General features: G+C 43.9%; 1 protein-coding gene across 1 annotated transcript in view; it reads right to left on the reverse strand.

Moving 5' to 3' along the window:
- Positions 1–12,180, reverse strand: part of UBASH3B (ubiquitin associated and SH3 domain containing B) — a 94,340-nt gene extending 82,160 nt beyond the window's left edge. Inside the window, exon 1 of the mRNA XM_067564652.1 lies at positions 11,910–12,180. Within this exon, the coding sequence (XP_067420753.1) occupies positions 11,910–12,073 (164 nt within the window). The 5' untranslated portion in view covers positions 12,074–12,180. The remainder of the gene's footprint in view (positions 1–11,909) is intronic.
- Between the last annotated feature and the right edge of the window lie 493 nt (positions 12,181–12,673).

The raw sequence follows: 12,673 nt of genomic DNA on the forward strand, positions 1-12,673 counted from the left end.
GATGCCTTCTATATTGACAGATGGGATTTTCCCATCCATGTTTGTAAATCACTTCCCCAAGTGGCAATTGCTAGGTCAACAGAACAGTTCTTCCATTGACCTGGCTGTGTCTATCCCAGGGATTAGGTTTGACTTAATTACGGTGCTCAGGATGTGTACATTTTTCACATCCCTGAGTGACACAGATAGGTTGAGCTAAATTTTAAGTGTAGGCTAGTGCCTCATATATGATACTTATATGACTGCCCATCACCACAGTATCTGAGCACATCACAATCTTTAGCATATTGATCTTCATCACATCCCAGTGAGGTGGGGAAGTGCTGTTACCCCCATTTTACAGATGATCAACTGAAGCACAGAGAGATTAAGTGACTTGCCCAAGGTCAGAAAAGAAGTCTGTGGTGGAGCAGGGAATTGTATCCAGGTCTAGCCATGGGACCGTTTTCCCCCTAAACCTGCTCAGAAGTCTCAAGTCCACAGGGATGATAATTTCCTTTAGTCAATGAAGTAAAAGTTAGTCATAACCATGAAAAACAGTAAATGATCATCTGCGGGAGATATTTCAAATGGTGATTTGCCGCTTCAGGTGCTATATGGTCTTAGTGTGTGAAAGCTTGATGCTCGGAGACCAAGGCTTGTGGCTGTCTTGGCTGATTTTCATCCAGTGCTCAAATGCTTACATGTCAGACTAACTTCCTGTTTTATTTGACAAGCTTTTCCACTGACCTTCTAAATGTCAGAAAGAATTAAAAACAGAAACCCCTGCTATGACTGCATCTTCTCCACTCCCTATGGGCCTCATGTAATTAACGAAGGGGGCTGTGTGGCAAATGGCCATGTTGGCTGAGGTCCATGGAAAGGGGTGAGGCTCTGGCCCTACCATCATCTTAGGCCCATTGGACAGCCTAGTGCCACCAGTGGTGGTAGAATCACAAGCTGGGCCTCCATGAGACATTTTTATCATTTAAAAACCCTAGTAACTCATTTACACTTTTGTTCCCACTGTTGTTATCACCAGTGGAGCAGTAGCAGTGGTGGGAACGTTTAACCACGATGTTCTCTAGGCCTTCTATTAATACAGAGTTAGACCACAAAATAGTTAAAACAGCAATGAGGGGTCTGCGCTAGTGCTCCTGTTGGAGGTGGGAAATATTTAAAGACAAATCATCTAGTGTAAAAACAGCCACACGCTCTTTGTGCTAAGAGAGCTTCAACACCAGCTTCTACTATGTGCATACAGACAGGGAAAGCTACAACAGGAAAAGCAGACTGGGAAAGCACAGTTCAGTGAAGCTAATTTCATCAGCCAGTTCCCCCACACACCTCTTCAAGACCAGTTTGTTTGTCCAGTCTATTTTCCCACTTATTTTGGCCCCCCTGACTTGCTTCTTTTAAAACTCACTTTGCACCAGAAGGGCCCATCCAAAAACCAAACACAAGGCAGAAAAATCAACAGCCAGTCACAGGAGTTTCCTGAGAGAACAAAACAACAACAGCAGGAGTCCAATGCTAACTGACAAAGAAACCCCCATGACCCCGTTAAGGTTGACTGACAATCTTTCAAATCAAGTTAAAAGCCGTGTCCCTGTATGGCAACTTTCACATGTTGGTTACATGAAAACAACTTGCAGTGCTCTGAGACATCATTGTCCGTTTCAGGATGGTGGGAAGGATTTCAAATACATTGATCCAGGTTAGCATCATCAACTTTTGAGCAGCAATCTCCCCTGAAATCAACCAAGAGCATTGACCCCACAAGCCAAGGGCTTTCATGAAGCTAATTCCATTTTTCTCTTGGAGAAGATATCTAACATGCCTCATTGCAAAGGATCAGTGCAGCAAAGGTTGGCTTTGAAATGGAAAATTCCTAAATGTTGTGTTCTTGAGAGCAGGACATTGGGAGAAAACAGGAAATCCTTCAGGTGTTTTGGGGCTTGTTTTGCAAAATTGGACCAATTCTGTAAAAATCAAAATGAAGCACAAAAAACCCTGGAAGGGCAGGTCCCATTGTAGTGTAAAACCTGCAGCTGGCGACAGATGAAAAGAATCTTGGGCCTGTATGGAGCCCCAATGCCTTCCATGGGGGGTTCACACTGGCATGGGAGTCTGCCATTGCAGATGATACAGTTGCAACATCGTGGCTATAGGTTGCATAGGCCTGTAGGTGCCACCAATGAGAAGGAAGCATCGGTAAACAGGATGGAAGGTGTGCGGACATGGATTCGTGTGACATTAGGGCACCAGTTGGCTCTGCTGCAGTGGAACACCATATCACTGCACTGTGACATCAGAACAGGAGCTCTGTGCTCCAGGCCTACTTCAGGACATAGGGTTCAGGTCTGGGGAGCCATCCTGAGTCACTCTCTGCTCACAGCCCTCTGCATTTGGCTGAACTTACCCGGAGACATTTCAGAGCAGATTGATCAGAGCACGCGGGAGCCCAGCTGCACAGCCACTGTCTGGGAAACAGCCTTGCAGTCTTTGTTACGTGTTGTGAGTCTTTGGAGTGTGCCTAAGGCCCCAGGTGCTCTTACTGAAGGCAGTAATGAGCATCTTGTAGGTGTGTAGATAAGGGCCTGTGAGGCACCCAACTGGTGAGGCACCGTTTACAAAGATACGGTATAACTGGTGTAAAAATGTATTGGGGGGTGAATACAGAAGCTTTTCTCCCAAAGACTTGGAACCGCTTCTTACGGACTCTAAAACCATCTTGCACTGCTGGATTGGTGCAGAAGAAGCCACTGGCAGAGTGGCATAAAGGGGTCTTGGTGTAAATGAGAACCACGTTATTTCTGAGGAAACTCCTCACCTGATTATCTATCTAATCCATCCATCTAAGGATTTAGCCCTTTGGACAGATACTCATATACAGTAACGCCACTTCACACCATTCCAGCCCCATAACGGAGTCTTACAGAGAGTGTGAAGGTAACCTACTGGTTGTATATGTAATTTACAGTTAGGCCCATTTTAAGGCTCCGTGTACACTGCCAGTATAAATAGAATAAAGAGAATCGGACCCCCCACATGTTTGAGAATTGTCAGAATTCTCACTCAGAGAAATGATTGCAGTTTATCCACTGATAATATACTGTGACCTGACGCTTACTATTAATTACCAACCACTCTCATTTCAAGGATGCAATGAAGGGAAATATTGTTTGTGGAGAATAAGCTAATAAAATCATACATGGAGAGGAACGTGGTTCTTGCTAGGGAAATCAAAATAATACTGTGTAATCCTACAGTGGCCTTCATTCAAACATTAATTAAGTCTACCTCTGGGGCTTCGAACAAGTCAATGCACCTCTCGGCTTTAATTTCCCCATTTGTAAAATGGGGAGAACACTCACCTACCTCACGTGGGCTCTGGGAAGCTCACTTAATTTTTTTTTAACTTCGTATGAAGATGCAAAGCACCAACTATTAGCTAGTATTACACTTATATAGGATGGAAAGGGCTGTATCTGCCACTTCAGTTCCACTTTACTCCTCAAAATAGTGGTACCTAGACCTTTGCACCAGCCCTTTACACGGTGGTAAATTTCACCAAAATATTATTAATGAGAAGAATAGGGAATAAAAGCTCTTATTTGAGACAATGCTGAGATTAATGCCTATTGTGCTGATCAACATGGTCTCATTGTTTCCTGGGCTCTCCCTGTGTCTGACTGTCTATATCTACCTGTTGTCTCTTGTTGACTGTTTAGATGGCAAACTCTTTGAGGCAGGCACCCTCTTTTTGTTCGGTGTCTGTACAGCGCCTGGCACAATGGGGTCCTGGTCCATGATTATGGCTCCTAAGTGCTACTGCAATATAAATAATAAATAAAATAATAATGTTCTATATTAGTGCAAAACAGGAGAAATCGAATGTGGGAGCAATAGTCCCACCCACCCCGCAAAACAAGGTATAGTTTAGGAAAATAAATGTGCTGCTTTATGCGTCACAGATGTCCCCAAAAATGTCACTGAAAACATCATTCCATAATTGAGAAAAATACAGAGCACTTTGCTCTGAACAACTATTCATGTTCAAAGTTAAGGATGGGCTTAAGTGCTTTGCTGAATCAGGGTGTTAATGGGAATTGGATCAGATCCTAGCGGAGAAAGAATTCTTTACATTTTGTTGGGGAGGGGGTGGAGAAGAAAATAAGTTTTGTGCTTTGAAGAATCGAGAGAGGAAAAATATGTCTAATGCACTCCCCCCTTTCCGGCAGATGTTATTTAGCAGTCGCTATCAGTAAATGATTAATTTTGAACTATCATGAACTGCAAGTGCCTACTTCATAATATGTAAAAGGAAGAGATGACATTTGCTTTAAATTGCTTGTAGTAATGGTGACAGGAAGAGTGTAAGTGAAATATGGTTAAAACCTCTTTCAGTGTCAAGCTACTAAAGGTCTTGCTGTTTATCAGAGTTACATATCTTCAACCTTGTCTCCAGGCCTATAGGTTTGCTCAGCGACAGAGTTAACCTTTTGTCAGTATTTCTGTAACGATCCCCCATTGACAAGGATTGACTTGCACAATATTCATTTTGGCATGAATCTCAACACACTAGACTCCTCAGTCCCAGAGACATTTGACAAAGTCAGGGAGGAAACAAATAACAAAAAATCTATTTGACCATCTTCTCCACCCTCCCATTCCAGGATCCAGTTTACAATTGCTCCCTTTTTAGATTTTTACCCTAGTGGCTGGTGTGTTTGAGATAGAGCCGTGGCACTCCCCCTGCCCCCACTTACCTTTTGAAGCTACTCCAGTTTCTGGTGAAATCAATGGAAACAAGATCGGGTTCTTTGCCCCCAAGAAAAATCAACAGTGGGAGGGACAATTACAAGCAAATGTTATGTTGCCTGCATTTATTTTTGATATCAAAACGGGCTAAGGTTCACAGAGCCCTGACAAGTTGCTAATGCCTCCTGCGATACTGTAAAGGTTGGACAGCCCTGCAATATAGCGTTCTGAGACGCAGGACCACAGGAATCATTGTACTCCTGCTGACTTGTCTCTAGACCAGGAATTCATCACATAATGCTATTTGTATATTTAAATGCAGGAATTTGTATTTTTAATTTGTATATTAAAAATTTGTATATTTGTATTTTGTATATTTTGTATATTTTGTATATTTTGTATATTTGTAATTTGTATATTTAATTTGTATATTTAAATCCTAGGAATGGGAGCAAACTGCACAAAGATGCAATATATCTCTTTCTCCATGCCCCCTCCCCAAACCTGCCAAACAAGGTGACTCATTGACTCATTGACCTTGGCATGGTTGTTATAAGCAATCTTTGCATAAGGATCCACCGTTCTTAAACAATTTCCCCACTCTCTAAGGCACCAGTGTCCTGGTTGTCAATATCGCAAAATCTCTTTTTGTTTCACCTCTCTCGGCTCCCCTCCCACCGCCCAAAGAAACTGGATTACTGTGAAGACAGGCCAAGTTGTGGTTTCTGTATAAAATACCTCCAAGCAACGATGCAATCTTGTTGCAGCCACAGCACTTTAGGTTGTGATCTTATCACGGGGACAGGCTTGGTCAGCACTTGAATCAGATGGTCTCTTTTGCAAGCACTGTAAGAACTGGTGATGGCAATTCAAGAGGTGTTACTCTTCTCTCTAAGGCCTCGATATGGCAATGAGCTCTGCACCACAGATGCCTGTGCCCACGCATCCAGGGCCCCAGAGTACAGGGGCGGGACGCCTTCAGGGAGTTCGCTGCTGGACTGAGACCTAACACAGTATTGAAATAGTGTCCCAGCATGGTGTCTGGTAGCATGGGGGGGCGGGAGGGGTGGGTCACTGCCTTTTGAATGAGATGTGAAAAGGGTGAACAGTTGTAATTAATAAAGGTACTGTCGCTCTTCAGAAACGAATAGGGATGTCACTATCTAATGTCCCAGCCAGAATGCAACTCAGATGATTGCAGTAATCTGTCTTCCTACATTTCTTTGCCATTTCAACTTCCTATCGTATCCTGCATTTCTTTTCCTAAAAGCTGGTGTAACGTTAGGGTGCACTGTTAAACAGCTGCCACATTTTACCCCAGAGGTGGGTGCCTTTCACGGGTAGTTGGAATGGGCTAAAAAGGGCTATAGAGGGTAAAATCTTTTTTTTTTTTTTTTTCAAACTCCTCTGTAATATTTAGTGACTTTCTGCACTAATAGCGGTATCATTTGGGGTTTTCTGTACTGTGCAGCTTCCTTCTTTCATTGTCCAAGAGTAAGCAGTGAACCCACTAACAGCTATGCAGCGCTTCAGAAGTGTTGGTGTTGGGCTTGAATGCAGACTATGTCAAGTAAGTTCTGGAAAACAAGTTTTTCTTTGCTTGTCCATCCTTATAGCAAACATTTTCTTAGCCTCCCCCAATATCCCTTGACTGTTGAAATAAGACTACGTCATCATCCCCTATCTTCAAACAACTTCCTTGCCTCCCTATTCATTTCAGGACAAACTCTCCTCCTTGCTTTCTAAAACCCTCTCTGAATTTGAGCTCACAGACCCTGGGCAAAATTTTCTAAAGTGCTTAGTGAGTAAGATCCTAAGTCCCATTTTCAAAAATCACTTAGGGCCAGATTTTCCAGGTACTAAAATCAATGGGAGTGAGGCACCTAACCTGCTTTAGCACTTTTGAAAATCCCACTAGGTGCCCATCTGCATCTTTAGGCACCTAAATTCTTTTGAAAATCTGGCCCTCATGAGCTTAAATTCCTCAATCATGTTTGAAAATGGGACGTAGGTTCCAACGTCACTTAGGCACTTTTGAAAATGTTTACTCTTTTGTCTTTTAATATTTCTTCTATCCATTGACATCGACTTTGTCCCATCATACACCCTTGTCATGCTTGGTGCAAGTGCCTTCTCTAAGACTGTAACTCTCTGCCCAGACAACCATCCAGATTTCCAGCTCACCATGAACATTTTCTTTCCTCCCTTCTCTGATTGTTTATTTCCTTCTGTTTATTATTTCATTATTATTGTAACCACATTAATTAAACCTGTAATGCATTTCATAATACAGTTTGCTTTAGAAGCAATATAAAAATATAAAGATGGGGTATTACACCCACTCTAGACTACTCCATTTCCCTTTTCATTCTCCTCCTTTTTTCATTACCTTCAAATGGTATTTAAAAAAAAAAAGTCAGAAATGTGAGAGACAAGGTGGGTGAAGCTTTGTGGATCTCGAAAGCTTGTCTCTCTGACCAACAGAAGTTGGTCCACTAAAAGATATTACTCCACCTGCCTTGTCTCTCTCATATCCTGTGACCAGCACAGCTATAACACTGATGCAAACAGTAAGAAATGCATTCAAAGACATGGTTCATTTCCTAAAGAGACATGTTCTCTTTCTTAGAGAAGAAGAATGGTCTTGTGATTAAGATACCGGACTGAGCCTCAGGTGATGTGGGCTCAGTTCCCAGCTCTATCACACACCTTTGGCAAGTAACTTAATTTCTCTGAGCTTCAGTTGCCCATCTATAAAATAGGGATAATGTTTGTAGTCTATTCAGATGGTAAAGATCTCTGAGGTAGGGGCTGTCTTTGAATATGTGTATATTCCATGCCTAACAAAATGGGGCTTTTAGGAACTACTGTAATAGGAATAAAACAATAATAACCCCTCAGTCTTGGAGCAGAATTTGCAGTGAAGTCAATGAAGATTCCATATGTGGAATGACAGTGGGATGTGGCCCCAAGTGTATATTTGCTGAAACCTTTCTCCAGTGTTCCTTACAGCTGCTAACTCAATTGCAGTATCTGTTCCATTGCACAGCAGAGCACCGCACCATGCTTCCTTCTTGGATCCATTCCCACACAGATGTACACAATCGTTCAGAGGCCCCAGGGCTGAACCTGGGAACTGCAGTACATGAACTAGACCATTTCATTATTCAAGCTATTGCTCAAGCCAGGATGCAGAATTTTATCACTTAAGAGCCAGAGTAGGCAAAAAGCCGTATGTCTCATTACTTCCAAAAAGGAGTTAAATAAGTACTCAAAGGGGAAAAAAATAAGCATTGCAGAGAGAAAAGAGGATCTGGATGAATAATTTGTAAGGGATTGCTTATTCAATTAATTCTGCCTCTTTTTTCTTTTTTTAAATACTGTTCACCAAGTGAACAGATTGTGATCTTCAACAAATTTGCTATTTAAAATTGTTGACCAAATAATCCTTGGTTTGCAGCTTGTTTCTGAGTATTCAGTATTTGAAATGGAAGTGGTTTTGATTAGACATGTGGTACTACGGATATTTGTATTACAACAGCACACAGAGGCAACATTTAGGATTGAGATGCCATCGTCTTGGGTGCTGAACGAACAAAGTCCCTGCCCCAAATAGCTTACAGGCCTGGTACCAGTCTGTTCTATTCTATGGCTGGACGTGATTGGCTCCAGCGTGATTGACACGCTTGAAATTCACTTCCCATCAACAAACACGTTCATTAGAGGTGGAATTCATCCCTGCACAGAAGGCCCCAACATAAAGCTCAAAGCACCACTTAAGTCTTCCTTAAATCCCACTAAAGCCCAAAGAGCTTAAGTGATGCACTGACGTGTCGTTTCTGTGGACAAGGATGAATTTCAGTCTAGACTATTTGCAGAAAGCTAGCGCGATGGGGGCACAGACATGGGAGAAGTGCATTTTTTTCAGACTCCAGTGATTCTTTTCTTAGTATTCTCCTAGTGCTAGTGCAAACCCTAGAGGGATAGGAATGTTTCACAGCCTCTTTCTGTACTGAAATGTGCTGTGTTGCTATGTCTGTTACTAGGCAAACATGTTTTAACAGCACAGAAAACACATTTGGAACACAGGAGAGGATTTCATTATGTATAAATTGGACTGAGTCCCTCTACTTGGAGGATCATCACCGTGGAGTAGTAAATACCCATATTCTAACTCCTGCTGGTAATCCATAGCCACCAAGGACCAAAACAAAGCAAAACCATCTGGGTTCTGCTGAGGTGGGGGACAGGAAGTGGTCTAGCTTCATAGGTTGACTCCTCCTTGGCCCCCGAGTAGTTCAGTGCTGAGCTCAACTGGTGTTCTCCATGGGAACGTGAGGTCGTGTAGGGTAGGGAAAGCGGCAGAGTTGATCTAGTGGGATGGAAGCCTCTGGGTCCATTGTGAACTACATGACTACCCCAGCCGCCTGTAGAACTCACTCCCCACTCAGCGTCCTGCTGTGTTCTCCCATGGTGGCTGAGCCCCATACAGGATCTGTCAACGCTTAGAGCTGGGGGATGTAATTCCCAGCTCAAGAGCACATACCTGTGCTAGCTCTGATCAAACTAGAGCCCTAAAAATAGCCTAAAAAGCCTCAGTGGGGTGAGAGGGGCCAGCCACCCCGAGCATGTGCCTATGATCTCAGATGGGCACATACTCAAGGTGGTTAATCCCACCTGCCGCATGCACCACCACAGCAACACTCAGTAGGGTGTTAGCGCAATCAGAGCTAGCGAGTGTGGCTATGTCTCATTGAGCTGGGAACTGCAGGCCCATCTTGATGTGCAGACATACCTATAGAGGTTGATAAGCCTGCTACAGCCTTGGCTAACTGACCTGGGCTTTGGCAGCTTTTTTTGGCTCGTGCTTTTAGAGCCAGCGGTCCCAGGTTCATCCAACAGACCTACCCAGAGGCATGGCAATTATATTCAGCCTTTCATCTTTTTGTTGTGTTGTTTGTCATTTATAATCGGGTAGTCCCTAGAAACTTGAATATGAAATCTCAGCCTCTGTCTCCTCCCTTTACACTTGCACAGAAATGGGCATTTGGATAACAGGCTTCTCTTGGGAAGCAGCAATCTTGTGGGAGTCATCCTTACAACATGCTCTGTGCGGCTATACACCCTGCACTTTTGGGATCCTGACCACTTATATTCTAGAATAGCACGGGACTGGCAGCAGCACTTACCAGTCTGCTTTTATTTTTGTTTCGATTCTTACTTATATTTTAATAACCATTTATTTGCAGCATTTTCAGCAGACTGGAATACAGTGCCAAGAGCTGTGCTATGCACGGAGTCATCCAATCCCAGCACAAAGTTTATCTGTTAAATATATTATTATGGGATCCTATTGTATGTAAAGATGTAGCTGGTCTTGCCCCAGAGTCCAAATACTTCATGATAATTAGCCTTTCAGTTTGGGGGTATTTTTGCCACCCATTCCTTGTATTTAACCTCTCCCAGCTGGTATATCTAGGCTTTGGTTTCCTTTTTATGTACTGCAACTATGAAGCAAGCTTTCGTTAAGCAAGAATGTGAACTGCATGGTAACCAGTTACTCAGCCGAAGATGAAATAGGACCATAACTGGCTGTCAAACTAGACATCACTGACATACAAGTTGTGAATACAGCATCACACAGGTAATAATTGTTTTTATCTTTTATATCAAGGATTTCTTTCCCCCATCTAGGCTGAGTAATATGCTAGTGCATTTCAATCCAATATGGGTGCATTAAGTCATTGCTTCCTCAGTATGCCAATCTGCAAGCATCCAGTTTAAATGCTACATCCCAGTTTCTATATATGGCTATAGATCATTGACACACATATAGAGCATAAGTAGGACAACGGGAAACGCACGTTGGATATTGTGTGTGTATGTGCTAGTGAAAGCCATAGTGGTCATATGAATCCATAGATGACGTCTGTCCTTAAAATCATGTATATCTGTCTACCTTTAAAAACTGGACAGAAAAAAACCAGCTGAATTCTGATATTTCATCAACTACAAAAGGAAAACCTTAGCAGATCAAGCAATCATCTAGATTTCCCTGGTTTATTTTACAAGCTAAAGTGTCCCACTCAGTAGCCATGATTTTGACAAGGGAGTTGGAGAGAATCAGCAGTGCATTACAATTAGGTTGCTGCCCAATAACTTCTAAGAATAGCCGAGAAAAATTACACCAGGCTATTGCTAAATTACGCAAGAAGAGCACAGGGTCTTGGATGACCAGCGTTTTTTGAGCACCGCTTCCATTTAGTTCACCTGCGTGTAGGTTACAGCCATGACCTCAGGTTAGTGAATTTAGCTAAAATAACGGTGGGGGAATAACGACTGTAAACTAAGGGATGGGGGATGTGCCTTCGAATTGCATGTAGCTGAAGTTCAATTTCCCTCCTAGCCAGATCAACCTGGAAATCCACACCTTTGAGGCCATTTCTCCCCAGGGCAGGGATCCAGGCCAGTGTATCTGGGCTGATTCCTTCAGCAGTGAGGCCTTGCAATATTTGCCCGGTCCTGTGAATAAGCTGAATTTTACATTGCGGAGCAAACAAGCCCCGGGATTTGTTTGCTGCTCCTGGCATCCAAATCACGAGCCGGGATGAATGAAGTCGCCTCGCCGGCAAGAAACAACGCACCAGCCCCGGCTGCTGTAATTCATGCTGGTTTTCTTAACCTGCCTTTAAAGCCCTTGGAACATCACATCCTTCCAGCCCCGCTTCACTTCCCTGTCAATGAATATGCGAGACACACACACGCGCACCACTGACACCCCCGCCTGCAAACCACTGCAGTGGATGGTTGCTGCCGTGCCCCTGCAGCTCGGAGCGGAGCCTCTGCCCTGGAAAGCAACCACCGATTCCGAAACCAAACCCCCCCCCCCCCCCCCCGAAAAATAAAACCGGCCCAGGGGGTGAGCTCCAGCCTGCCCGGGACCCAGGCGCACCGGCCTGCCCTAGCCACATGCACGCCCCCCAGCTGTGCATCACTTTATCCTTCGTGCCCAATGCAACTGCACACGCCGTTCAGATATACATGCGCCTTCTCAACCCGGATCGAAATGCAAACCAGAAATGCCCCCCCCCCCCCCTTTAACCAGCGAGCCTTTTTAAAAAGAAAAAGGAGGAGGGGAAGGGGAAAGTAAACATGTCCCAACTTACGCCCTGGCTTTGGGAAATCCCATTGATAAAAGGATATCCAGAGACGACCCGTGTTTGATTGTCCCCGTTCGGTGTTGTCTGTTTCTTCTGGGGGTGACTTTGCTGTAGAGATCGTCTTTGGCAGCCATGGTGTGTTGTGTGGAGTTACTGTACTGGGCCATCATTCAGCCATCGCAACACACACAAAACAACCCCACCGAAAAATGAGAGAGCGAGCTGATCCACACAAGTGAGAAAGACAAGAAGCTGCCGCTGGATCTCTGTGTGTGTCTCTCTCTCTGTCTCAGCAGCTGAGCATGGAAACAGACAGCTTCCTGGTGTAAAGCAACCTCCCCAGCTTTCACAAAGTCATCGCTGCTGCTGTTTTGCTGGACCAGCTCCCCAGTTTAGAAGTCCCTTTTCCACTCTGTGCCACACATGTGCAGTAAATGAAATCCATGCAATCGCACTTCCTCTGCTTGAAAAGTCGGGAATTTGCAATGAGTAATTTCTGAATGGATCAGAAAGGCAATAGAAGCCTTTGTGGGCAGGCTTTGCCTTTTCCTCTGCTGGAAACCCTCCCCTCTCTTAAAGCTGCAGTGGATTTTATACCAAGCAGTAGACATGTAACCGGCGTGGGTTGGTGAACAAGCTGCTGTTTTGAACCAAAACCAGGATCCCAATAATTGGGGCTGCTTCTCTGAACCTAAAAAGCCAGTTCCTCAAAATATCCCTACATAGTTCGTTGTTTGCATTGGACAGCTACATTCAAACATGTCACCTCC

Source organism: Emydura macquarii, unplaced genomic scaffold (genome assembly GCF_026122565.2).
Source record: "Emydura macquarii macquarii isolate MOO-44397 ecotype Brisbane River unplaced genomic scaffold, CSIRO-AGI_Emac_v2 contig_312, whole genome shotgun sequence".
Lineage (NCBI taxonomy): Eukaryota > Metazoa > Chordata > Testudines > Chelidae > Emydura > Emydura macquarii.